The sequence below is a fragment of the Phalacrocorax aristotelis genome, chromosome 3, assembly GCF_949628215.1.
Source record: "Phalacrocorax aristotelis chromosome 3, bGulAri2.1, whole genome shotgun sequence".
NCBI lineage: Eukaryota > Metazoa > Chordata > Aves > Suliformes > Phalacrocoracidae > Phalacrocorax > Phalacrocorax aristotelis.
In genome coordinates this window covers 1,641,960-1,665,482 of record NC_134278.1, presented here as the reverse complement: position 1 = coordinate 1,665,482, position 23,523 = coordinate 1,641,960, and the positions used below count along the sequence as shown (strand labels likewise).

The 23,523-nt window shown below is 59.1% G+C and overlaps 2 protein-coding genes across 6 annotated transcripts; both read right to left on the bottom strand.

Annotated features, from left to right (window-relative positions):
- Window positions 1-7,307: 7,307 nt before the first annotated feature.
- STMN4 (stathmin 4) lies at window positions 7,308-13,468 on the bottom strand. 4 transcript variants are annotated; one of them, XM_075086429.1, is made up of 6 exons: window positions 13,360-13,468; window positions 10,247-10,304; window positions 9,718-9,813; window positions 8,848-9,056; window positions 8,464-8,655; window positions 7,308-7,963 (listed from the first exon to the last, which is right to left on the bottom strand). In XM_075086429.1, exons 2-6 carry the CDS (start codon window positions 10,257-10,259, stop codon window positions 7,817-7,819), a joined length of 657 nt encoding a protein of 218 aa, XP_074942530.1. In that variant the 5' UTR covers window positions 10,260-10,304; window positions 13,360-13,468; the 3' UTR covers window positions 7,308-7,816. The 4 variants fall into 4 exon arrangements, with proteins under 4 accessions (XP_074942530.1, XP_074942528.1, XP_074942527.1 ...); XM_075086427.1 differs by having other exon boundaries at window positions 7,308-7,960; window positions 13,360-13,410; XM_075086426.1 differs by having other exon boundaries at window positions 8,848-9,053; window positions 13,360-13,410.
- Window positions 13,469-18,249: 4,781 nt separating this feature from the next.
- TRIM35 (tripartite motif containing 35) lies at window positions 18,250-23,063 on the bottom strand. Of its 2 annotated transcripts, none has more exons than XM_075086424.1 (7): window positions 22,915-23,063; window positions 21,874-22,321; window positions 20,747-20,878; window positions 20,126-20,356; window positions 19,929-19,951; window positions 19,314-19,435; window positions 18,250-18,989 (listed from the first exon to the last, which is right to left on the bottom strand). In XM_075086424.1, exons 1-7 carry the CDS (start codon window positions 22,995-22,997, stop codon window positions 18,424-18,426), a joined length of 1,605 nt encoding a protein of 534 aa, XP_074942525.1. In that variant the 5' UTR covers window positions 22,998-23,063; the 3' UTR covers window positions 18,250-18,423. The 2 variants fall into 2 exon arrangements, with proteins under 2 accessions (XP_074942525.1, XP_074942526.1); XM_075086425.1 differs by having other exon boundaries at window positions 20,747-20,842.
- Window positions 23,064-23,523: the final 460 nt, after the last annotated feature.

Here is a 23,523-nt window from a genome sequence, read left to right as displayed (position 1 = left end):
CTGGACCTGATGTTGAATGGAGACACTGAGTGCCCTGGCTACCGACCCAATGGTATTTTAGAGGGAAGAAAAGAACCAGCAATCCTGTACGAGTTTTCCACGTGGGATGTGATGGACCAATTCTTGTGCCATAAGATGAGCATCTCTCTGGTCTCGGCAGAGTTTCTGTGTTCACAGCACCACATGTGTATTTGGTGCTGAAACTCCACCGCCCCAGGGATGATGATTCCAAGGTGCTGAGATGGCCCTGAGGAAAGCCATGGGCAAATGAGGAGGAAGGTCTGCAGTAGCCCTCGCCGTCTCTGGCAGGGATTGTGTTACACACCTGGGCATTAGCTAGCTGTGATAATAATACTCCAAATGAAAAGAGTTAAAAATAAAAAATGTGGAAGGTTTTCCATTTTCCATTCCATTTTCACCTCTTTGTCCTTTCTCCAGCAAAGAACTTCTGATGCATTTTCTGTCCACCCTAAAAGTGATCTGCAGGAATGATTAGACATGATTTTAAATCTTATTTTTACTGCCTTACTCTGGATAAAGAAGATTCATTGTTGCTGTCTTTCAATTTTCCACTTGTAGCTGCAGTGAGAGACCCTCCTTTTTCCTGACTTTGCCTCCTCACAGGATCAAGAGATGGAGGCTGGGACTTGGCCTCAGCCCTGACTGTGCTCGGTGATGAATATTTAATTAGATTACCTTTTTCCTGTTTCATGTGCGCAGATGAATTCAAAGAGGATTCAGTGAAGGGAAAAGGCAGATGTGTTAGAGACAAAGCACTGTTCCTCCCAACTACTTGTCTCCTGCTTGACATTCTGCTGACTCCCTGATGGTTTCTGTAGCCTTTACACTGTTCGGGACAATATTTTGCCTGGAACCTCATTTTTTCATGGGCAAATCAAGTGGAGATGTTACCTTCCAATCATCCTACAAACTAATATCACCAAGACAATAAAACAACATTATTTGTCTTTCCCTCTGCTAGGTTTGCCTTGGTAGTCTTGGTGGACATATCTGATGGTGTCTGGGAGTTGCAATGGCTGGTCTATGCTGCTGTTGGACCATCACTTGCCATGAACATCTGGGCACCACCAGCGGTGGGAGGAGAGATTTCTTGCCTCATGGCATGTGTGTCTCAGATATAAGAAAGGTCTGACATTCCCTCTTTGCACTGCAGGTATTCAAAAGGCCATGATGTCCACTGGTTAAGCAATACCCTACTAAGAGACTAATAAATCACTTGAATAAGCAACAGCCTAATTTAACTAATGATCGCATTGTCAGTACTAATCTATGATCTGATTTTGCACATTATTAAATACAACAATAAAGGGATCACTCAAACCTTGTGAACCACACATCCTACTGCTGAATTATAGTTTTACTACCCTTCCCTCCCCACAGCTCTTCATACCTGGGCGCAAGTGTCTCCCTTTATACCCTCTTGCACTAAGTCTTTTGGACATAGCCCTGACGGAGAGTCCAGCGAGTTGTCCAAGGGCATCCCATGCAGTTGGGTACCCAGGTCAGTGTCACCACCAGCTGTAGGCATCCACACTCTGACCACTGAAAGATCCCGCCTTCCTGTGTTCCTTACCTGGTTTCATAACTTATTCCTCTTTTTTGTTTTCTTTCTATTTCTATATTAGCACCTCTTTTTCTCAGCCCAATCTGCCCCTAATCACTTTTTTTTTCCTTATCGGTCCCAATTCTGCTACATCCATACTCAAATTTCTTATATCTGATGCCAAGATTGAAGCAATCTTGGCCCTCTAGGGCATTACTGATATGGTTGCCTGTAAACACATGGCTTTGCAAGACTCTGCACCCCAAAGCTCCCCTACAGTTATGGAGTTCATACTGGACACATGCTGGGTGTGCCTCAGACACGACTCTTCCACCTTGCCCAAACATCTTTGCACACACAGGTAGTCTGCACGCTGGAGGAGCAGACAGAATAACATGATCTTCGTACTGTTTTGGAGTTCACACAGCATCCTTGCCCTTGACCAGTTTTAATCACTCCCCCAGTCCCCCGCAGAAGCCCCAGCTAGTTACGACACCCAGTGCTCCAGCCAGCTTCCCATGGATGAACAGCTGGTACTTTGACCAGGTTTATGATGTCTGAGAAACCAGCACAAGGCTTTGGACTGGAGGAAGGACGTCAAACGGCAGCACTGTCCCTGCACAGTGTCACTGCTGTTGGTGACGCACGAGCCAAGAAAAGGTCTCAGAGCCTGGCAGTGGGTTGGTGGCAGGGAGATTCACCTCTTCGCCAGGTATATCCTGGAGGCACTTCCAGGATGCTGTTTCTGTACCTGCTTTGATCTGTTGCATGTTGCTTTGCAGAGACGGGCATTTGTCCGTCTGCTCTGAAGGACACCCACGCATATGCTGATGTTCAGGAAGTGCAACTCATAGCACAGGTCTTGCTTGGGCCGGGATTTAGGGATGGGATTGCACCTGACTTCTCAAACAGGAGAGGTGGGAGCAGGTGCAGAAGAGTTGTCCACATCTCAGCCCTCAGAGTCTGGCATGTGCCACGAAATATCTCCTTGGGAGCTTCCTTGAAGGCACCAAACCTTTGCTTTGTGTTTTCCCCTTGTATGTCCTGGCTGTGCCCACAGGATGGTGTTTCAGGAGAGGACTCTGGCATGTAGTCAAGGACCTGGTCTCCATCATCTCCTCTACAGTGTTTGGTCCAAGTTGCCCAGGTGCGAGGTTCTGAGCTCCAATCTCTCACCCAGGTGTGGATGTCTTCTGCCATTTGAGACTCGTGGGCTGGCACATGGGGTGGGCAGAGGTGACATGGGACCCTCAGGACACAGAGCCCTTGGGAACCAGGTGGGTAACTCTGGGGGCATCTCAAATGCCTCTGCATGGTGAGATGAAGGTGTTTGGTACCCCAGCAAGGCTAAGGGCAGGCTGACTCTCATCACTGCAAGCCCCAAATCCAGCCAGAGGATGCCTGAGTTCCTCCCAGGGAGGAGGGAGGAGAAATGGAGCCAGCACCTGCAAAACGAGCTCTGTAGCAGATAGGGAAGGCTAAGCCTGGACTCCTGGGTCCTCATGCCCCATAGCTTATAGCGGATGGGACATGGGGACACCTCCCCTGCCTCTCCCCCTGTATGGGGCTGACAACCCTGCTGACTTCCACTGGAGGAAGGTGATGGTCCTGGTGCAGGCATCTGCTTGGTGCCAGGCTTTGGGCAAGACACCGCAGTGTGGCTAAGCAAGAAACTAAATACACCCTATCAAACGACTCTGTACTCTCGGTTCCTGCACTGGGGAGGAAAGCATGTCTGACTCCCCCCAGGACAGGGCTCCCGAATGCGAGCCTGGCTCCTTCTTCTGCTCTTCCCCTTCACACTCAAACTAACCCCTGCCTCATTAATTTGGCTGACCCCATTATTGTGCTGTCTAAAGTGATGTGGGGCAAGAAATTGTACTGGCAGAGCCTCATCGAGTGCAGCCACAAGGCAGACACCCCACCGGGTCCCGTACATCGCTCCACCAACCACACAGCCCTGCAGACGCGTGCACACGTGGACATGCAATATTCCTGGCTCTGCGTGTACCTTGCTGGGCTAACAGCTATGTGACCCGGCGTTGTTTTGGCTCACAGCTACCCAAGACAGAAGAAGGTCTAAGAACAATTTCCATCTGATGTATAAGGTCAATGCAAGTATTTCCATCTGTGTGATAATCAGGACTCAGTGTATCTACTGGAGATGGAGATGGTTTATGTGGGCCACCAGCCCATGCTCCCACAGATCTCCAGTCCCATGGATGGGGAAGGCTTCTAAACTGAGACTGGAAAAAATGCAGGTAATGGCTCCTGGAGTGACGGTCATCAAAAAAACAACCTTGGTGAAGGGTCCATGACCAGAGGGCTGGATCTTCAAACACGTTGGGGTGAGGAGAAAGATCTAGAGAGGGAGAAGAATGGGGAAGTTAAACATTTCCTATTCTAAGACACAACACTGAAAACACTGGAAAGGAGATTAAAACCTGATCGGTTTAGGGAGGGGATTGTCTAAGGTAGACCACTGTGTTGGGCAAAATCTGGATGCAGGAAGAAGATCCAACTCACCTCTCTCTTTAGCCTAAGCCATCATCATCTCTCCCCCTTGACAGCAGTGGGAGAAAAATGAGGTTTTGAAGCCTTGCTGGAGCATTGACCCTGTTCATTAGGATTCGGGCCATGGAGCGGGATGATCTGAGATGCCGGTGGTTATGGCTGGGGTGTGTTCCTGCTCCAGGTGCCTGGAGAGAGTCCAGAGTTTTTAGAATGTGTGTCCTGACACCATCTGCATCACACTTTGCCTGGTTTTGACTTACCCTGATCCTCTTTGGACAGCCTCCTCCCAACAGCCGCCTCCTGACTGTGTTGGTGCCATCAGCTGTACCCCCCTCATCATCTTCTTACCTGGTGCCCCACTTTCCTCCCTGACACCTGATGGCTTCTCCCCAGGGAGAGCTGTGCTCTCCTGGCCCAGCTCCCCGTTTCTCTGCTACCCTCCTCAAAGCTTCTGGGTGCTTTTTAAAGATCTTTGGAAGAAGGTCTTATAGCCTCTCCCTATTTTCTTCATCCTCAGCCCAACTTGGGTGCCTCTTTCCTGCATCCTTTCATGCCCATTAATGCACGTGCTGTTGTGGGCTATGGCACAGAGTCCTAGGGCAGAATGATATATTTCATTGTCCTTTGTTTATTCAAATACAATATACCTAACATGCCAGTATTTTATTTGCTGCAGGTTTACCCAGCTCCTACAAGTCTGCTGATGGTCAGCCTCAAGACTCCTGTTGCTGTCATCTGCATTACATATATGCACCTTCTTCCTGAGCCTGTGTCTTCTTCTCCCTTGGGTGTAACAAGCTCTTCTGCTCTCCCCAGGTCCTCTCCTATATGGATTTTGGGGGTTGCTAACTCACATCCCACCAGTTTGTATGAACATGGTGGACTCTGCCACCTCAACACTGACTCCATGTCCTTTCTTGCACAGTCCCTTTTGATATGGCCCCTTCGCTGTTGCACCTGGGCGTGATGGGAACCCCTGAGCATGACTGCTGTGTTCACAGGGAGTTCTGAATCCCCTCCTGAGATTTGTCTTAATGTTGGTTCTGAATCCGACACCTGAGGGACCACCAGCTCCTTGGTTGGATCCTCATCTTCAAAGGCTTCTCAGGTTCAGGGAGGACCTCCTTAGCGCAGATCGGAGAGGACCAGGTCAGGGATGACCTCCTTGGCCCAAGAGGATTGGACACTTGGCCCTTCTGGGAGGCTGGTCCTAAATTTTGGTGTCATCACCTCTCTCAGGCTGAGCAAAGATGGGAGAGGAATTGGTGCCACTTTCTCCTTAGGGTTGGAGAATGTACCCCGCCAGCTCCTCTCCTGGCACTGAGGACATGACGTTTAGCTTTTTGTCTACTCTGTGCATAAACCAATGGATCATCTGGCCTCAGCGTAGACCTTGGCCCAGCTACCTCCATGCTTCCTCACCATACCAGCCAACTCCTCTCCATCTCCCAGCACATGGCTGAAATTTGGCTCCAGCTCCCTGCTCCGGGTCTGGGGTGGGAGAGCATCACCTCTGCATGCCCCAGGGGTGCACAGGGTGAGCCTGGGGTGCAAGGGGTTCATAGGGCTGGAGGGCCAAAGGAGCCCAAATCTGCTGCAGTCCCACTAGGCTGGGGTTGTTTGAGGCATTGGGGTAAAACAGACCGGTCCCCCTGACACACATGCTGCCTCCCACCCTAATTTCCCCCCCAGTCCCTTTCCCCTTCCCAGTGTAAGTGACACTGGGATGTCCTCCCCCGCCCCCAACCCCCCCCCCCCCCCCGAAAAAAAACCACACATAAGACACTGCACAGATCATGAGAAAACCAAAGAAATGCCAAGGCAGTTTATTTACAACCATTGTATACAAAAAAAGGACAGCTCGTGCCACAGTTAGGACAGCCCCCTCCATCGCCTTCGCCCACTGCCCTCTCCTGTGCTCCCCTCCCCGGGCGGGTGCCCCCCCGGGGCTCCGGGGTCCAAGCGAGCATCTCGCAGCACAAGAAGAGACACGGTTCCCTCCAGACCCAAATCAGCACTTGGAAAGTCTTGTCTGGCCATAGTGGAGATAAAACCCTCTGTTAGTGTCAGGGTTGGAGGCTGATGAGGTGCCAGGGCATCGTGGTACTGGGACCACTGCCTACTGGTAACTGGGAGAGGAGGGGACATCCCCACCCCCCCGTCAGAAAGCAGACTCTCCACCTTCTCTCACTGGGAGGGGTCTCACTGCAGCCTCTCTGCTTCGCTCGCCCTCCCTGGAGGCAAAAATCACCCAGGGGTTGCTCAGCAGCTCCCACAAAACACCTGGGCTGCTCACGAGCTGTTGGTGGGGTCCCAAACTGGCCTTCCTCCTGCCCTGGTGTCAACAGGAGGTGCCATTGCCATCCCCAGGGGCTCCCTACGGCTGTTGTCTTCTCCTGTTCTCCAGAGAAGCATCTCCATCCCACCTGTGGCTCTCCAGCCGGGGCTCCCCTGGCTCCTCTTTCCCTCTTGTGTTTCCCCGTCCCTTCCATCATGGTTTCCACAGCCCTTCCCAGTTTTCCTCTCCGGCTTTCACTCTCCATGGGGGTGATCTTCCTTTTCAAATCACCACCTCTAAAATCTGATGGCTTTCCAGCTGCTCTACAGCAGAAAAGGGGATTTCATCCAAGAGTTCCCACAAAGATGATTCTCAGGAGGTTCTTGCAAAAAAAAGCAACTCTTTGGGAAGTCACAGGGCTTTTCAGTTTCACCCTTGAAAAGGATCATCAGCGTCTCCTACAGCTTCATAAAGCCTTTGGAGCATGTGAGCCTCACTCTCTGAACACCTCCAGTGGGGGGATCTCTTCTCCCCCTTCCCCAAATCAGTTCTGTAAGGTCTATGGGCGAATAACACCTGCTTCGGGCAAGAGGCCCTGAGTCCAGGCAGGAAATAAGGAGGGAGGGACACCAAGAGATGCCACTGCCCATCAGTAGGGTGGGATGGAGGAGAAGAAGGAAGCCGGAGGGATGCCCACCTGCCCACCCTGCCTGCCCAGCACCAAATTAAAGTCACACACGATGCACATTCCCCCCCTCTTCCCTCCCCACCCACTCGGTCCCCCCACGGCTTTTTCCTGAGGGGCCACCTCCTCCGCTTCGCCAGCCCTTGGCTGTCTCCTCCGGACCTGGTTGACGGGCGGCTCATGAGACCCACCAAGGAGGTGGGCATCCCGAAGCCAGCACCCTCCCGCCCACCCTCCCTCCTTTCTCCTCCCTCCCCACCCTCCCCGAAACGAATAGGATGGCTTCACTTGTCAACTCTTTACATTCACGAACAAAGAAAGCAGAGGAACGTCCACCCTTCCACCATCCGACCTTGCGCTGCGGCAGCCTCCTCCACCTCCCCGGAGCTGTCAGTCCAACCATCGCCTCTTTACCTGGAGGCTTCTTCCTTGAGCTCCTTGTTTTTCCTCACTTCTTCTGCGTGTTTGTCCTGTGGGAGGGGGGTAGGAGGGAAGGAGGGGGGGGACACGCATTAGCTGGATGGACTTCAGGGTCCCCACGGGTGGGCCAGCAGCTTCAGAGGGGTTCGAAGGCACCAAGGGCGTTCGTGAGGTTCATCCCCGGAGGGACACCACCGATGGGTCAACAGCATCCTCTCCTCCCCTGGGGTGTTTTAAGGACTGTGGAGGCACTCAGGGACAGATTGTCCTTGCCCTCTAGCTAGGAGGTAGACGTCAACCAGACGGGATGGACCGGGAGCCCCAAGGAGATGGGGTTAGCTCGGATTGTCCTTCATTATCTCGTGCTCTCTGCCTCTGACCCAAGGCTAGCTGAGGCGTTTGGAGAAGGGCACTGGGCGAGCTCCTTGCAGAAGGGATGTTTTGGAGGGAGCTGGAGGTGGTGAGGGTGGGACCTTCCGTGCTGAGGTTGGGAACAGACCTGCTTCGGGGAGAGAGAAGAGGTCTGCACAGGCTGGCAGGGTGGAAGCATCTCCTAGCATGGCAGCACGGACCCCTCCAGCTCCACCAGGGAGCTGATGGCTCCACGGCCTCTGGGGAAGGGACCTGGGGAAGCTCTAACCACCCGGGAGGTGGAAAAATTGCCAGCAGTGGGTCAAGGCCATCACAGTTGGACATGGGGAAAGCAAAGGCTTTGCGTGTCTGCGGATAAGATATGGGTCCCAGCTCTCCACCCACCAACCACTTGTGAGCCTACGGACATGTCAGGCTCGGTGGGTCCCCGGGTAGGATCCCCCCACCCCGGGTGGGATGTTGCGTTTGGGTATTGCTGCATGGTGGGAGGGGAAGAGGGGTTCCACCTTTGGTGGTGTCCCCAGGGGGTATTGCCACCCCAAGAGCCATGCAGGGTGCCCGGGTGTCCTGTGACACCCTCCTGGACTGGTTTCCCAGCGCATCCTTCCCCCCTCCTCGCCGGGCTCTCACCTTCTCCTGCAAGCGCTCCAGCATGGCCGCTAAATGGGCCTCGCGGTTCTCCTTGTTGGACTCCATCTTCTGCGCCAGCTTCTCTTTAGCCATTTTGATGAAGTTGTTGTTCTCCTCGATGGCCTTCTGGATGACCTCCCGCTCATGCTCCCGCTTCTCCGCCAGATGCTTCAGCAGCTCAGCCTCCTGGTACTGCATGGGCAAAGCGGACACGATGGCCATGTGGACCATGGGTTCCTTACCCTCCCGGCCAAAACCATCCACTCCAAACTCAGCAACGTCCCCAAAGGTGGGCGTGCCTTGCTGAGCACCCCAAGTACAAGGCTGGGTGTCCCCATGGCACGTCCCGATGCTGAAGTGCCGTGCATGAGCTGCTGGACCTACCTTCCTCCTCTCCTCTGCCGCCTCCAGCTTCTTCTGGATCTCCTCCAGGGACGGGTCGCGCCGCCGGGGCAGGGAGGCGTTGAACTCGGGGATGCCGTCAAACGACGGGGGCTTCAGGATGACCTCGAAGGATTGCCCCGAGGTCCGCTTGTTGAGCTCGATGACTTCCATGTCGGAGATGACGCACCAGGTGAGGTCTACCGTGTCTGCTGGGAGAGGGGCACGGGCTGAATGCTGGTGCGGGCGCATCCCACCCCTTTGGGCAAGCCATCCTGGGGTCCCACACCTGCAGCCCACCCACGTGCCACCGCCTTCCCCAATCTCCACTGGTTTCACCCAAACCCCTGCACCCCAATGTCATGGGTTGGGGTGGGGACTGCAAGACACCCATCAAGAGGGTTGAGCTGGGAATATTTGGGTGAGGTGAGGGGCTGGGAGTCCCCCCCAAGGGAGAAGTGAAGTGAAGCCCTGCTTCAGGGAATGGGACCATGAAGCCCCTTTCTGGCTGCAGATCCCCCTACAGCCAGCGAAGAGGAGCCCCCCCAGGCCAGGCGTCCCCCTCCGCCGCCGCTGTCGCCTCTGGACCCGCTGACACGAATCAGTCTGAATCACCCAGCACCGTCTGCCTAAAAATACCAAGCCCACGCCCGGCACTTCGTGCAGCAGAGCCATGGCAGAGAGGGGCTGCGGGGCTGCCCGAGCCCCCCCTGATCCCAACCCAGCCCCCTGCTTCCAGCTGGTGCCAGCAAACTGTGGAGCCACCACTCCCGTTTGAAGGTGACCCTGCTCATGCCAAGGTGGGGTCTGTAGCCCCCCCACAGCTCCCACCATTCTGCACCCCTCGGCCGTGGGTGGGCAGCAGGGTCCTACCTTCATACGTGTACGCCGGCTTGTTTAGGTGATCCGAGAGGAAACAGGAGCAAAAGAGGGAGACGAGAGGCAGCTCCTTCATCTTCTCTTTGTAAGCTGGGAAGAGATGGTGGGACTGGGGTCAGAGGGATGGGGGGGTCCTGCCAGGCATCTGGGGCAGGGGCTGCCACGTGCCAGGGAAGGGACGGGGATGGTGGCTGGCACCAAAGTTTGCCCAGATATTGCAAACAGGGTGATCGTGGCAGGGAAAGCAAGGTGTGCAAAGGGGAAACTGAGGCACGCAGGGTCTGGGTGCTTTACTGATGGCCACATGGGTTACGTCTGTCCTGGCACATCAACCCCATGCAGGACCCATTGCCTGCCACCACTGGGATGCTGTGAGTGTCCCAGGGCAGAGGTTAGCCCTCCCCGTGGAGGTTTGGATGGGGTCCCACTCAAACTAGGGGTGCCCCGGCATGGGATAGGTGCCAGGGTTGGGTGAGCCATGCTGTCCCCCGTCCCCACGCGCGGCCCCGTGATGGTGCCGTACCAGCCAGAGTCATGGCGCAACAGTCCTCGGGCGTCTGCAGCGAGAGCTTTCCTGGAGCCTGGGGAAAGAAAGAGCCAGGATCAGTGTGGGGTGTCCTGGGGGCATCACCCAGCCCTGCCCACCCGTGCCTGCCCGTTGCGGGGTGTCCTGGGGTTGGGGGCATGGCCCGTCCCCTGCAGGCAGCTGCCCACACACGGCTGTTGTGTGCACGCTGGGGGTGCTGCAGTGGGCGCACGCTGGGGTGGTGTGCTGGGCACGCACTGGTGAGGTGGGCACACACTGGTGTGGGGTGATGGACAGGCACCGGTGAGGTGGGCACACGCTCGTGTGGTGTGCTGGGCACACACTGGTGAGATGGGCACACACTGGTGGGGTGTGGTGGCACACACTGGTGAGACGGACACACACTGGTGGGGTGTGGTGGCACACACTGGTGAGATGGACACACACTGGTGGGGTGTGGTGGCACACACTGGTGAGACGGACACACACTGGTGGGGTGTGGTGGCATGCACTGGTGTGATGGACACGCAGACGTGGTGTGATGTGATGGATGGGTGGGCACTGGTGTGATGTGGGGGACACGCACTGGGACGATGGCAGCAGCCGGTGGGGTGCGCCTGGCGCACACGGTCCTTCCCCTCTCTGGGGACCTGCACAACCCACGCGTGTGCACACATGTGCCAGGAGCAGCGTGCACACACACACACCTCCCACGGACAAGTGTGACCCCTTTGCACAGCTCTGCTGTGACCCAAGGCCACCCCTGTTGCTGCCCCCACTCATGTCTCAAGAGCCCCAGTCCTCAGCTGCCCCTTGCCAGACCATGCGCAAAAGGGCTGACGCACTGGGACCTTCTGCATCCCACTAGGACCTTCTCCAGGGTTCATGCGTGGCTGTGGGTCAGGCGTGGGGACATCCCTGGGACCCTCCCACCCATCCCTGGGGTGGGGAGCCCCTGGGTGAGTGCAGGACCTGCCATGGGGCGTCAACACCCACAGACTCATTAAAACCCATGAAAGCTGGGGCCGTTCCCCTTTCACAGGGTTTCTGGGGGACACAAACGGGCTGTCGGTGGCGTCAGAGGGGTTTCCTGGGGGAAATGCCCTTCCCAGCTGTGCCAAAGCGGGGGCTGAGTTTGGTTTTTGGAATTATTTATGGCTTTCATTTCCAAGGGGGAACAAAATTCCTTCTTTAAAATAAGGACTCTTAAATTCTCGCAGCCTCCCGGGGAAGAGCAAACACCCTCCATGGGCATTCCGGGGCCGTCAGGGAACTGCCAGCTCCCACAGCTGCAACATACCCCAACCCAGCTCGACATGGGGGGGGACCTGAGAAATCCCACCCCTCATCCGCCATCCGGCTGGGATCTGACATGGGCACGGTGCGAATAACCTGCCCACAGCTGCCGGGGGGGAACACCCGGGAACACCCTCCCCAGAGATGCCTCCCTCTTTTAGGTGACCCCCGGAGCCAGGGCCGGTCAGGTTTGGGGGTTACCCAGGGGTGTACCCCCACCAAGGGCTTCCCTCCTCGCCTGGCTGAAGGGTTTTGCCCTAGGCGGCTCTTGCCAAGCACATTGCCAAGGCAGGGCGGGGATGCTCTGATGGCTCGTGTACCGACACGAGGCTGTGCCTGGAGATCTGACAGCCCAGCTGGAAGCTGCCTGCGTGCAAGCAGGCAGCTAAAAGCATTGCTCTTGCTCATGCCTCCCCGCTCCTTGCATTACCACCCCAAATCCTCGTTTTCCCTGGGGTTGCGGGAGGACCTGGATGCATTTCATGCTACAGAAACCTTTCTCCTGGACCTCACGTGGCTTTTATGCCCTGGCTGGAGAATAAAAGGCAGAGATCGCCCATCAGACCCAAAACGGGGAGGAGGATGGGGTCCACCCCCAGGGATGCTGCTGGATGGAGGGGTGGTGGGTGCCAGCCCCACTCCTTCTCACTGGATGAAGATGCTGTTCAAGGTGTTTGGAGGCTCCTCCAAGAGGGAAACCCCTCCCTGCTGAGCTCCCTTCCCTCTCTGCTTCCCAGCCCTGGTGCCCCCCGAGCAGCACGCCCAGCCCACGGGCAGTGGGGTGTGGTTGGGGCCCTGTGGCCGCTGTCACCCCGAGGCTGAAGCCTCCCTCAAACCCCCAGCACGGAGAGGTGGTGGGAGCCATCCTGCTCCCAGCCAGGCGCACGTGGCGGGGAGGGAGCCCGACCCGACCCTGAAGGGCTGCAGCCCGCTTTCACACCCTGATCTCCCCTGTAGACCCCCTGAGACGGTGGGCCCCCCCCATCTCCCATCCCCTTCCCTGGAAGAAGCGCCCAGTGATGGAGGAAGAGGATGGAGGAGTGGAGGGGGCTCCTCATTCCCTCCCTTGAAGCTTGCCAAGCAATGGATGCTTCCCCCCCCTCTCCGGGGGAGAGGCAGGATGGCAGCAGCCTCCTCCCTCCCCCTCGTTTGTCCCCCTCCCTGGAATAAATATTTCAGCGCCTGCTGAGAGCAGGTCACCTCCGCCAGCATCCTGCCACCAGCAGTGATTCGGGGCGGGGGGTGAGGGGGGTTCCACACCCCTGAGCCCACATTTGGCGGGGGTCCAGGCAAGGCGATGCCCCCCCCCACTGAGTCCCGAAGATACTGGGGGTGTGCCACCCCTCGCCCCGAGGATGCTGGGGAGAGGCGAGGCGGAGGATGCTGAGCCCCATCCCTGCACCCCACCTCCCCGTACCGTGGGTGTGGGCTGCCCCACGCCCACGCGTGGCGGGGCAGGATGAGACCCGCCACGGTGCGGAGCAAGGGAGGGAGAAGGGGGCGTGGGGAGGGTCTCCAGCAGCCCGAGCTGCTGTCGAGACGGGGGGTGGGGTGGAGTGGGGTACCCACCCCAAAAGGGCTGGGGGCGTGTGGGGTGAGTAGGGGGCTACCCCAGCAAGGCAAGAAGGATGCTGGAGGGATGGGGAGGGGGACAAAGAGGTGTCGTGGCTGGAGAGCGAAATCAGGGACCCCCTGGAAAAAGCACACCCCCCCCCCTTCTTCGCAACCCCTCCCCAAAAACTTTTCAACCCTTCGCCTTCCAAAAAACACCCCCTCCCTCAATTAACCAAGGCCCCCCCCACCCAGGCACTCACCCCACCGCCGGTGCTTGGGCTGCTTCTCGGCGCTCTCCGGGCTCATTTAACGCGGGAGCGGGGGTCTGCGTGGAGCATCCCACCCGGGGGGCCCCCAGCGCCCCCCATGACATCACCTCCCCGGCCGGCGATTGGCGCAGCCGCGCCGCCGCCGCCGATTGGCCAGGAGGTTGTACGAACCGGGTACCAGCCCGGTGACATCACGCCGAGCAGCTATTTTCGGGTTGGGCCTGGGGGGGGTGGGGGGGGGGGGGAAGGAAAAAAAAAGGGGGGGATTAAAAAAAACCCACCACATTATAAAAAGGGGAAAAATTTATAAAAGCAGGGGGGCGCAAGAGGCGAAGGGAAGAGGGGTGAGGGGCAGGATTGGGCCCAAAAAGGGGGTTTGGGGGGGGGGGGGATTGGGGGAGGGTGTGTGATGGATTGAAAGGGTTGAGCGCGTGGTGGAAAGCAAGCTTCAGCTCTCTGCTAGAGCAGGACAAAGCTGGAGAGTGACAAAGAAGGGGGCTCAGAGGGTTTAATGGGGTCCTGGGGGCCAAACCACCCCTCCCCCCCCCAAAATCCCCACACCAGCACGGGTTATGGGGTGTCATCTCCACGCTGGGGGGAAATGGGGTGTCTTCTCCATCTTCCCAGGGCCGGGATGTGGCAGAAGCCCAGCGTGACCCGTTCCCAGCCCCAGAGGCACACGAGGACTCATTATCCTCCTCCAAACTGGGCAACGGGAGCTGGGAGAGGCCAAGTCCCAGATCCCAAAACTATTTTGGTGTGCCACCACCGTGGAAAGCGGAGGTCCCCAGGGAGCCCTGGCAGAGCTAGGACACCTCTTAGGGCTGTGCCCTTCCCATAAATTGATTCTCCTTCCCCCAGATCCGCTTTGCTCTGGCCTATTTATCGCCGATGGCTCCGTCTGACGGTGATCACAAGCCCGGCACCTCCGGGGAACCATGCGGGTATATTTAGGCACCGGTCTCCTCCATCACTGGTCTCCTCCGTTATGCAATGCGCATCGGGGAAGCTGTGGGGAGGTGGTTCCCCCTGGAAAACGAATGTAGGGTGACTTTGCAAAGCCCGTGGCCTCAGGACATGGGGAAGGACAGGGTGACCCAGCTGGAAATGGGGGGGTGACATCGCCTGCGGGACATCGCAGGTCAACTGCTTAGCTCATCGTGGGGCATAACGCATCCTGCTGAAAGTCAATGGTGCATCGCTTCTCTCCGAAAGCACCCTCTTAATGCTCAGGTCATGAGCGAGCTCCGTGCCAGAGCCCCCCTGGCTCGGTGGGGTCCGGGTGCCCACGTAGGTGTGGGTGCCGTGGGGAGGACGCCTGTGGGACACACGCGTTGCTGCTGAGGAGCACAGCCCTGAGCTGGAGAGGCCAAGGAGAGGAAAGAGTCAAGACATGGCGGCCAACAGGGGGACAAACAGCCATTGTGGGGACCCACGTGGCTGCGGGACAGTCCCTGCGGTGGCTGGCACCGAGATGCGTGGCACCCTGCGGCGGGGGTGCAGGGGGCTCTGCTCAAAGGCTCCTTTGAGCTCCCCATGGTCCAGGCTTGGGGCACAAACCCCTCCCTGCCACCCTGCTTTGATGGCCACAGTTTGGCTGCATGGCTGGGTTACTGGAGCCAGGGGAGATGCTGGCAGCCCTGGGCTGGGGGGGTGTCATGTCTTGAGGTGCCTCCTTGTCCCCCAGCTCTGCAGGACCAGTGTCTGGGGGGACGGAGCTCCGTTTCAGCTCCTGGAGCTCCTGTGTAAGGCCGTGGCTCTGGGGCCACTCGGTGGCCACCATCCCTAAGGGCTGTCACCCTCCACCCTGCAAAGCCTCCCGGCTGCTCCAACGCTGGGATGTGGGTTTCTCCAGCAGCACATGCTGGTCTAAACCAAACGAGGCGCAGAAAAAGGAGGCCGAGGAGATTCAGGCCTTCCCAGGGTGATGGGGACTGCGGGCTGCCACGGGCCACCCCTTTGCCAGCCACACTGTTCCCACCAAACCCTCGCCAGGGCGTCAGCCTGGTGTGGGGCCGTCCCCAGCACTGGGGTAGGACGCGGCAGGAGGTGGCTGGAGGAGAGGTTGGCTGTGGGGCCAGGCTGATGCCGGGGAGGGAAGAGCCCTGGCAGTGAGAGGAGGCCACGGGAGGGGAAGGGTTTGTCTTTCCCATGGCTGCAGCTTGCTGGCTTGGGGAAAATTGCTCAGCATCCCAACCCTTCCCAGGCGCAGGCCGAGGCAGTGGGAGAAATGGGGGAAAACTTTCGCTGTGGGCATGCAGGGTGTGGGACCAGTCTGCAGCCGGTGCTCCATCCGGGCTGGAGCACAAGGGCAGCCACGGGGGAAGGTCCATGTGCCTCAGGACACCCCTCGGCCGAGAGCAGGCATCCGGGGGAGACCCGAAAGATGGGTGAGTGTATTTGGTGTTTCCCCCCAGAGCCCTTTACCATCCTCCAGCCATGCTTGGGGAGGGGGTCGCAGGGCTGGAAGCAGGGTCTGCATCACCCGCCCCGGATTCCTCTCCCAGGACTTCTCTAACCTCCCCCCAAAGGTTCGGTAGCTGCAGATCCTTCAAGATGAAGACCCACAGGTTTGGACTTTCCTTGTCCCAGAGGAATTCCTGGCCCTGGGAAGAGTCGGCGGAGCAGCCGGCAGATCCCAGCCATCACTGCCAGGGATTAGCCCCAACCCCAGCGCTGGGGACCCGGGTGCAGGATGCATCCCCAGAACCCTCGGGATGCCCGAGGGCTGTGCACACCCGGGAAACCTCCTGGGGACGGGGAGATGGGGGGTCCCCACTTGCCCCCCACCCCTCCGGGATGCACCGTGCCCCGGGGTGAGGGAGGGTTGGGGAGAGGGCGGGGAAAAGGTACCCAAATCCCTCGGATTGGGCAGAAATTACATCATCGCCGGGCTGCCAGCCAATGGGAGAGCCGCTTGCTTCTCCGAAATATCGCCCGTCCCTATAAATGGGGGGGATGCGGTGGGTTGGGGGGGGTGTCAGTGCAGCCTGATGGGGTGGGGGGGCTTCACTGCAGCAACCCCAACCCTCTCCCGGTTGGATTCACCCCCCCTTCCCCACCCAGACGGCGGGGAGCCCCACTTGCACCCCACGGCCACCCATGGCCCGGGGTGCCCACCCGCTGCTCGCAGGGGAGCAGCACCGGGATGATGGGGATGGGGATCCCGGGCTCCCCGCAGGCCGGAGCGGGGCCATCGCTCCCCGTCCTCGGCATGAGCGGCCAAAAATGATGCTAAAATTAGTATTATTTTTATTGGTAATAATAATGAGACCCTTCTAATCGCTGCAAGGAGGAAGGTTTGAGCTCGGAAAAGGTTCTGCAAGTAACCGGCGTGTCCCAGGCAGGATCTCAGGCTTCAGGGAAGGATGCGATGGCTGCAGACGAGGGTCCCACACAAACCCTGCCTTCCTCTTACTGGACCCCTCCCCAGATTTGTCCTCCAGTGTTGGATGTGCGAGTAAAAGCTCGGTCCTGGGGAGGCATCACCTGTGGCTGCAGGGTGGGTGCTGTCTCCCAGGCCAGCTCCAGAGGAGACGTCTATGTCGGTGGGAGGAACAGCTTCACTGCCTCGGTTTCCACTTAAAGCCATTTCTCTGCCTCTGTTGGAATGAAATTAAGCTCAGAGGAAGATGCAGGTGCCGTTTATTACACTAAAAAACGCAGAGTTGTTGGGAGGCAACCAGTTCATTAATTCATATTGTTTCCTGCAAACCAATTTTTCACCCAACATTTCGGAAAAAAGTGGGAAGGTTTCAGTTTCACCATCCAGAGCGATGCCTCATTTCACCCTTTATTGCCGTTTTTACGCCAGGCACCTGCTCTGGCACTCGCAGCCGCGGCAGGGAAATGCTTCCTTTGGGCCTGACAAAGAGAAATGCCTCACCCTGCTCCAGCCCCGGCAACTCAAAGAGCTTCGCCGGCTTTTTATTGTTCCCAAATAATGCCTTGCTTGTGCCTAAACTGGCCGCGGGATGCCCAAATTTCCAGGTTCTTCTGGTTTTGGGAGTGATGGGCAGCGTCAGGATAGGGTGCAGGGAGGGAGATGGGATGCTCACGTTGATGTTCCTCCTTTCCCCGTATCCAGGGATGCTCAGCTGGAAATAGATAACGTCAGCCAACGTAAGGAAGGCGGAGGACCCCCGGGGTCGCCCCCGCACCGCACGCCTCCGACATCTCCCTTTTGTTTTTCTGCTGCCAGCTCTTGTTCCTAAGGAGCATCCGATGCAAATGGGGAGAAACCATGGAAACCACCCGTTAATATGAGCATCCTGCCAGCGAGGTCCTGGCCGGCAGCGAGGGCAGCGCAGCCCACCAGACACCCTCCCTTTCCCTAGGGAATCACCTTTAAACCCGAAGTGCTCACCAGGATGGAGGAAAAAAAGCCTTTTTGGCAGGATTAATATCACGCCAGACCCAGCACGGGGTTGCAGAGGGTGTTTTTTGTCTCCCCCATCCCACCTCTGAACATCCCCCACCTCCAAACACGTGTCATCACCTGACTCCCAGAGCTGCAGATTTACAGAGGGGTAATGGCATGGGGAGAAGGGTCAGAGGAGATGGGTTGTTACCCTCAAGGATGTCCCCACTGATATTTTTTCTTGTAGAGGGGAAACACACACTTCTGCCTGCATCCAGCCAAGCCATGGGGGATTTTCCCCATTCCTGAGGTACCAGGGCAAGGGCCACCATCCCCGGCTCTACCCACAGCAGGGAGACTTGGAGCCCCGCAAGCTGCAACACTTGTACAAGCCTGGAGAGCCCCCAGATGGTTTCATTTCCTATTTACAGCCCCCTGGCAGGGAGATACCCTCTCCTGGAGACCTTCCCAGCTTTGATCCGTGGTGGAGAGGGGTAGGAAAACAGCTGAGGGCAGAGAGGTGCAGAGCCGTACCAGAAGAGCAGAGTGTTTATTAATGATTAAAAAAAAAAGAGGCAATACAAACATAAATTCTTTTTTCCCTGAATTCTTTTTTTTTTTTTAAGGAAAGCTGAAAGAGCATCTGGAGAACCCCAAACACAGGCAGAGGCGGTGGTGGTAGGAGGTAGTGGCCGCTAGACGGGGACATCCTCGTGGACGCAGACCCGGAGGGGACAGATGCGGAGTGCCTCGGGCGGCGTGCCCACCGGTGTGCCCCCCACATAGAAATAGGGGAAGACGGTGCCACCAAACTTCTCGTGGAAAGTGTAGATGTGGGTTTTGCGGTCGGCGTCGTAGAAGGACAGCTCCCCTTCGTTGCAGTCCAGCTCCACCCGGATCCGTCTCAGGTCACCCACTGCCGCCTCCGAACGTGCCGTGTTGGACGCTCGGCACATCTCGCCGTCCTTCCCGGGCAGGCGGTAGATATACCAGAAGCCGGAGCGAGCATCGTGGTGGAAGGTCCAGTTGGTATCACCACGTGGCTGGGCCACCCCCACGCGCCAGTTCATGATGCCACCCAGGTCCACCTCCCAGGTGTGGAAGCCGGTGGAGAAGCCGTGGGAGCCCAGGATGCAGGGGGCCGAGGTGAAGCGCTCGGGGTTGTCCACCAGCAGCTTGTAGCCCCCATTGGTGACACTGGTCAGGTCCTCGGACACCGAGAGCCAGCCCGCCGCGGAGTTGGGGTCAAAGCTGAAGGGGACTGTGGTGGGGACATGCGTGTTAGGAGCCTGGCTTGCTGCAGGGATGAGCTCACGGGGGGACCACAGCCCTGCAGGCATCCATCCGTCCTTTCCTAACCCAGCTCACCACAGAGAAATGCACCCTCCAGGGCTTCCCTTTTGGGGTGCAAGTGCCCCAGATCACCCTTTATGCTCTCCAAGCCCCCTCGTCAGACACATCAGCCGCAGGCATGGCTTCTCCACCCTCCTCTTCTCTCCAGCACCCACCACCCCTGCAGCTGCCTCATGCAAAGGCTGCTTTAGCCCTGGGACAACCACCCTTTGGGGAGGACCCAGCACCTCACCTACGGTGATGATGTCTAGCATCTTCTTCCACACATTGTACTGCAGCGAGCCCAGATACTTGGCGATGTCAATGAGCATCCCTGAGGCCACGGCCCCTGGCTCCTCGGCCGTGCAGGCGATCCTGGGGCAGGGGTAGAGGATGGAGATGGGTCAGGGATGGAGGAAGGGACTGGGCTGAGTCTCCTGGCACCATGTGTTTTGGCAGGGGCTTCCCCACCAGTACCCCACATCTCCCAAACCTTGCTCTTACGCCAGGAGGGTGGTGAATCACTGCAGGTGGGTCCCAGCACCAAATCCCTTCAGCATTGGGGTTCTAATGTTTCCCCCAAGACCTGCAACGCTGTTTTGTGCCTGCATGCATGTTCCCTGTCCCCCCAGTCCTGCCTGGAGGGACCCAAGGGTGCTCCCTGGCCTTGGGGACACCCAGCACCTTCTTCTGCTGCAATACCCAGACCCGGAGGGGACACATGGGTACTGGAACTCGCGTGGGGCAGAGACCTCACTCTGCAGCCAGGCAGGAGACCCCGATCAGCCCCAGGGAGGGGATCAGGGGCTCAGCCACCCTGAGCACCCTGTGTCACCAGGCAGGGGACACAGCGGGGACCGGGACTTACCTGCGCTTGCGGTTCTTGTGGGTCTGAAAGAGAAGGAGACACCGTGCATCAGACCCCCTCTTGTAAGAGGTCACGGGGGTGTGCAAGCACGCAAAGGATCACCCAGCGCCCTGCTTGCACCCCAGGAGAGGCAGGAGGGTGCCACGGCGAGGGTGACACCCCACAGGGCACGGGGCAGCACCCTGGCAGGGCGTTACCATGAGGAAGGTGTAGTCATCCTCCTTGAGGTCTGCCTGGAGCTGGCGGGCTTCATTGAGCAGGGCCCGGCTCTCCTCTGAGAGCTGCTTCATCTTGCCCTCGATGAGGCTGTGCTTGCGCTGCATCTCCTCCTGCAGCTGGGCCAGCAGCGTCTTCTCCTCGCTCCGCAGGAACTCGTGCAGCTTCTCAAACTCCCTCCTGACCTGCTCCTCCAGCCGCACCGCTTCCACCTGCCCCGTGTGAGGAGGTCACCACCTCCCTTCAGAGCCCCCAGCTCCCATGGGGTCCCCCCATCTTCCCGCTAAATGCTCCTCTGGAGCCCTCCCACCAGCTCCAGTGCTCAGGGACTCGCTGGGCTCCCACTGGGGCCACGCCACCCTCCCAAAATCAATGTCCCTGCTGCCACGGCAGGCACAGCCCCATTGCCCTGGTCCCCAGTTCCCCATCTGAGTCCTTCCTCCCCCCAGCATCGCTCCCCTCACTCGGGGATGGAGCAGCCCAGGATGGCTGCAGCGCTCCACCCCGGAGCCAGCCGCATTCCTGCCCAGGGTGTGCGCACATGTATGTGTGCATGTGTCAGGATCAGGCCCATTGCTTCCCTGCCGGGAGGGACCACAAACCTGGTTGTGTTTGGAGATGGACTCGTAGGAGCGATGCACGGCTCCAAAATCCTTCGCCTTATCCCGCAGGGAGGTCTCCATGTTCTTCAGCTTGGCCTGCGGGGAGGAGACGCCTTCAGGACCCTCGCAAACCTACACCCAGGGTTTCCAGTGTGAAAAGACAAGAGCCTCAAACCCAGTGGGACGAGGTTAAGCAGGATCCTTGCTCAATCCACCCTTTCCCCTCCTGCGGCTGAGGCCTGCCAGCGCTGCCTGGGGTCAGCTCTGCGCTGGGCCCCATAAACGTGCCGCCCCTAAGCAGCGAGGCAGAGGAGCTTTGCTCTGTGGAGAATCCTTGCCTCTGTTTTTAAGCCCTTCTACTGATGCACCTTCAAGTCCCTGCCTGTCCCGGTGCTGCAGGCAGCTGCTGCCCCTCTCCCAGGGAGGCTCGGTGCCACCGGCAGCCCGCCAAGCCTTGCAAAACAGCAGCCTAATGGCCACCCCGCGACATTTGAAATCTGGCTCGTCCCCGCAGGCTGAGTCAGGGCAGCAGCGGCTGCTTTCCCAGCTGGGAAACACAGCAGGTCCTGGCACGATGCCCGCCTGCCAGAGCTCACCTCCTCCTCCTCCTCCCTGTGCAGCCTCCCGGGGCTCAGGGCTGCCTCCCCATCCCGCATCCCTCCCCAGCTGGGGTTATTGTGCAACCCCCATTCCAAACACCCACCCAACCCCCAGGCGCTGCTGCAATAACCAGCGTGGCCAGATCCAGCCCAGCCCGGCAGAGGATGAACGAGCCAAGGAAACACGGGGTCGGAGTCAAACCCCTTGGAGCATCCCCCCCTCCCCACGCTCCCCTTTACCGCGGGCAAATGGCTGCACCCCGGGGGGACGGGGTGGCACCGGGTAATTATTAGGCAGGGAGAGCGTTGGGCAGCGATGCAGCAGGGGCGCTCCCATGGGGACCCACCCTTGCAGCGTGGCTGCTTCGTCTTTCATCCTGGCACGCCTGCGGGTACAACCACGCCACGCGCGAGCCAAAGCCGTGCGCTGGCAGGTTTGTGCCAGGGCGCGCGTGGCCTGCGCCCCTCCAGAGGCGCGCTGCTTCTCCGTGCCATCGGTCCCCCCCCTTTTCCTGGAGCATCTCTCACCCTGAAATCCGCCGCCGTCTCTTGCACCGGCCGCATCTTGTGCCCTTCGTGCTGCTTGGAGCTTTGGCAGATGAAACACGCCAACTCCTTGTCCTCCAGGCAGAAGAGCTTGGCTTCCTCGTGATGGAGGGGACAGAGGGCAGCCACCCGGCCCTGCCGCTGCCCTTCCTCCTTGAGGATCATCTCCACCAGGTTGTTGAGCGTGTGGTTGACGCGCAGGTCGTTGAAGGAGGAGGCCTCCTTGCAGACGGGGCACGCGTGGTGCCGGTGCTCCCAGGAACGGCTCACGCAGCCCTTGCAGAAGTTGTGGCCGCAACAAAGCGTCACGGCTTCCCGGAAGGGTTCGTAGCAGATGGGACACAGCAACTCCTCCTTGAAAGTGGCCGTGGAGGACGGGGCCAAGGCCACCGAGGTGCTGGCCGAGGGGCTGTCTCCCTTCTCCATGGCTCTGGGGAAAGAGGGGGATGGAGGGAGGCAGGAGCGGGGCTTCCCGAGAGCCCCAGCTGGAAGAACAGTCCCGTTCCTGATGCAATCGGTTTCCTGCTTGTGACTCACCCCGCAGCTCCCTCCCCGACAGCACCGGCCTGAGTGACACCCCCCCCGGCCACTGGGAGCCGCCGAGGGCGGGCGAGCTCCGGTGGCCCCGCCGGGATGCGGCGGGAGCGCGGGGAAAGGGGCCGGGGGCGGCGGGACCCTGTGCGGGGCTTCTCCCGGTCCCGCACACGGACCGCAGAGCTCTGCCCCCGGGGCCCGGACCCGCACCTCCGGCGCCCTCCCCCGGTGCCCCGACTCTCTCCCCCGCTCTCCCGACCCCCTTCCCCAGTGCAGTCCCGGTGCCCCAGTCTCGGTGTTGCCCCGCTGACCCTGACCGAGACCCCCACCCTCCAAGGCTGCTCCGGTGCGCGGACCCCCAACCCACGGGGCAGCCCCGGTGTCCGGATCCCGGCTCTCCCCGCTGCCCGCGGGGTCGCCCAGCGCCGCGCACCCGGGTCCCGAGGGGGTCTGGGGGGGGGCTATTGGGGGGTCGGGGGTCGGTCCTACCTTGCCGGGGGCGCGCGGCAGCCCTTGCAGCGGCCCCTCCGCCGCGACGGGCGGGGAGGGGTCTGGGCGGGCGCCTGCAGCATCCCGGGGCCGGGACTCCGCCGGTGCTGGCGGCGGCGAGGGCGCCCGGAGAGGCGGGGCGGGGCGGGGCGGGGGCCGGGCTGCAGCCGCCGGGGAGGGCCCTCGCCCGGCCCCCCCGCCCCGGACTTGAACCCTCCTGCTGCTGCTGGGGGACATCTTCAGCCATTCGTGAAACCCAAGAGCTGGAGGCTGCCCCGTCTCCGGTTCTCAGGACATCCCCTGACTCCAGGAGCTGGTGCTTCAGCCATCCTGGGAGCCCGAGCCGAGATGCTGCTCCCTTGTCCCAAACAGCGTGCCAGTCCCTGCCTTCCCTGCCCCGAAACCTCTTTCCCCTGCCTCCCACCCGCTCTGTCCCAGCCTTTTGGTTTGCATTTCTGCCCTGTGGATCCCGCTGTACCCCTGGGGTACAGCGAACGAGCCGCCCCAGGGGATCCCCGGCCCTTGAAGCCGGATCCCCTGATGGGGACCAGGAGAAAACCGATGGGAAAAGTGAAAACTATTCAAAGGCACAGATACCCAGTGAGCAAA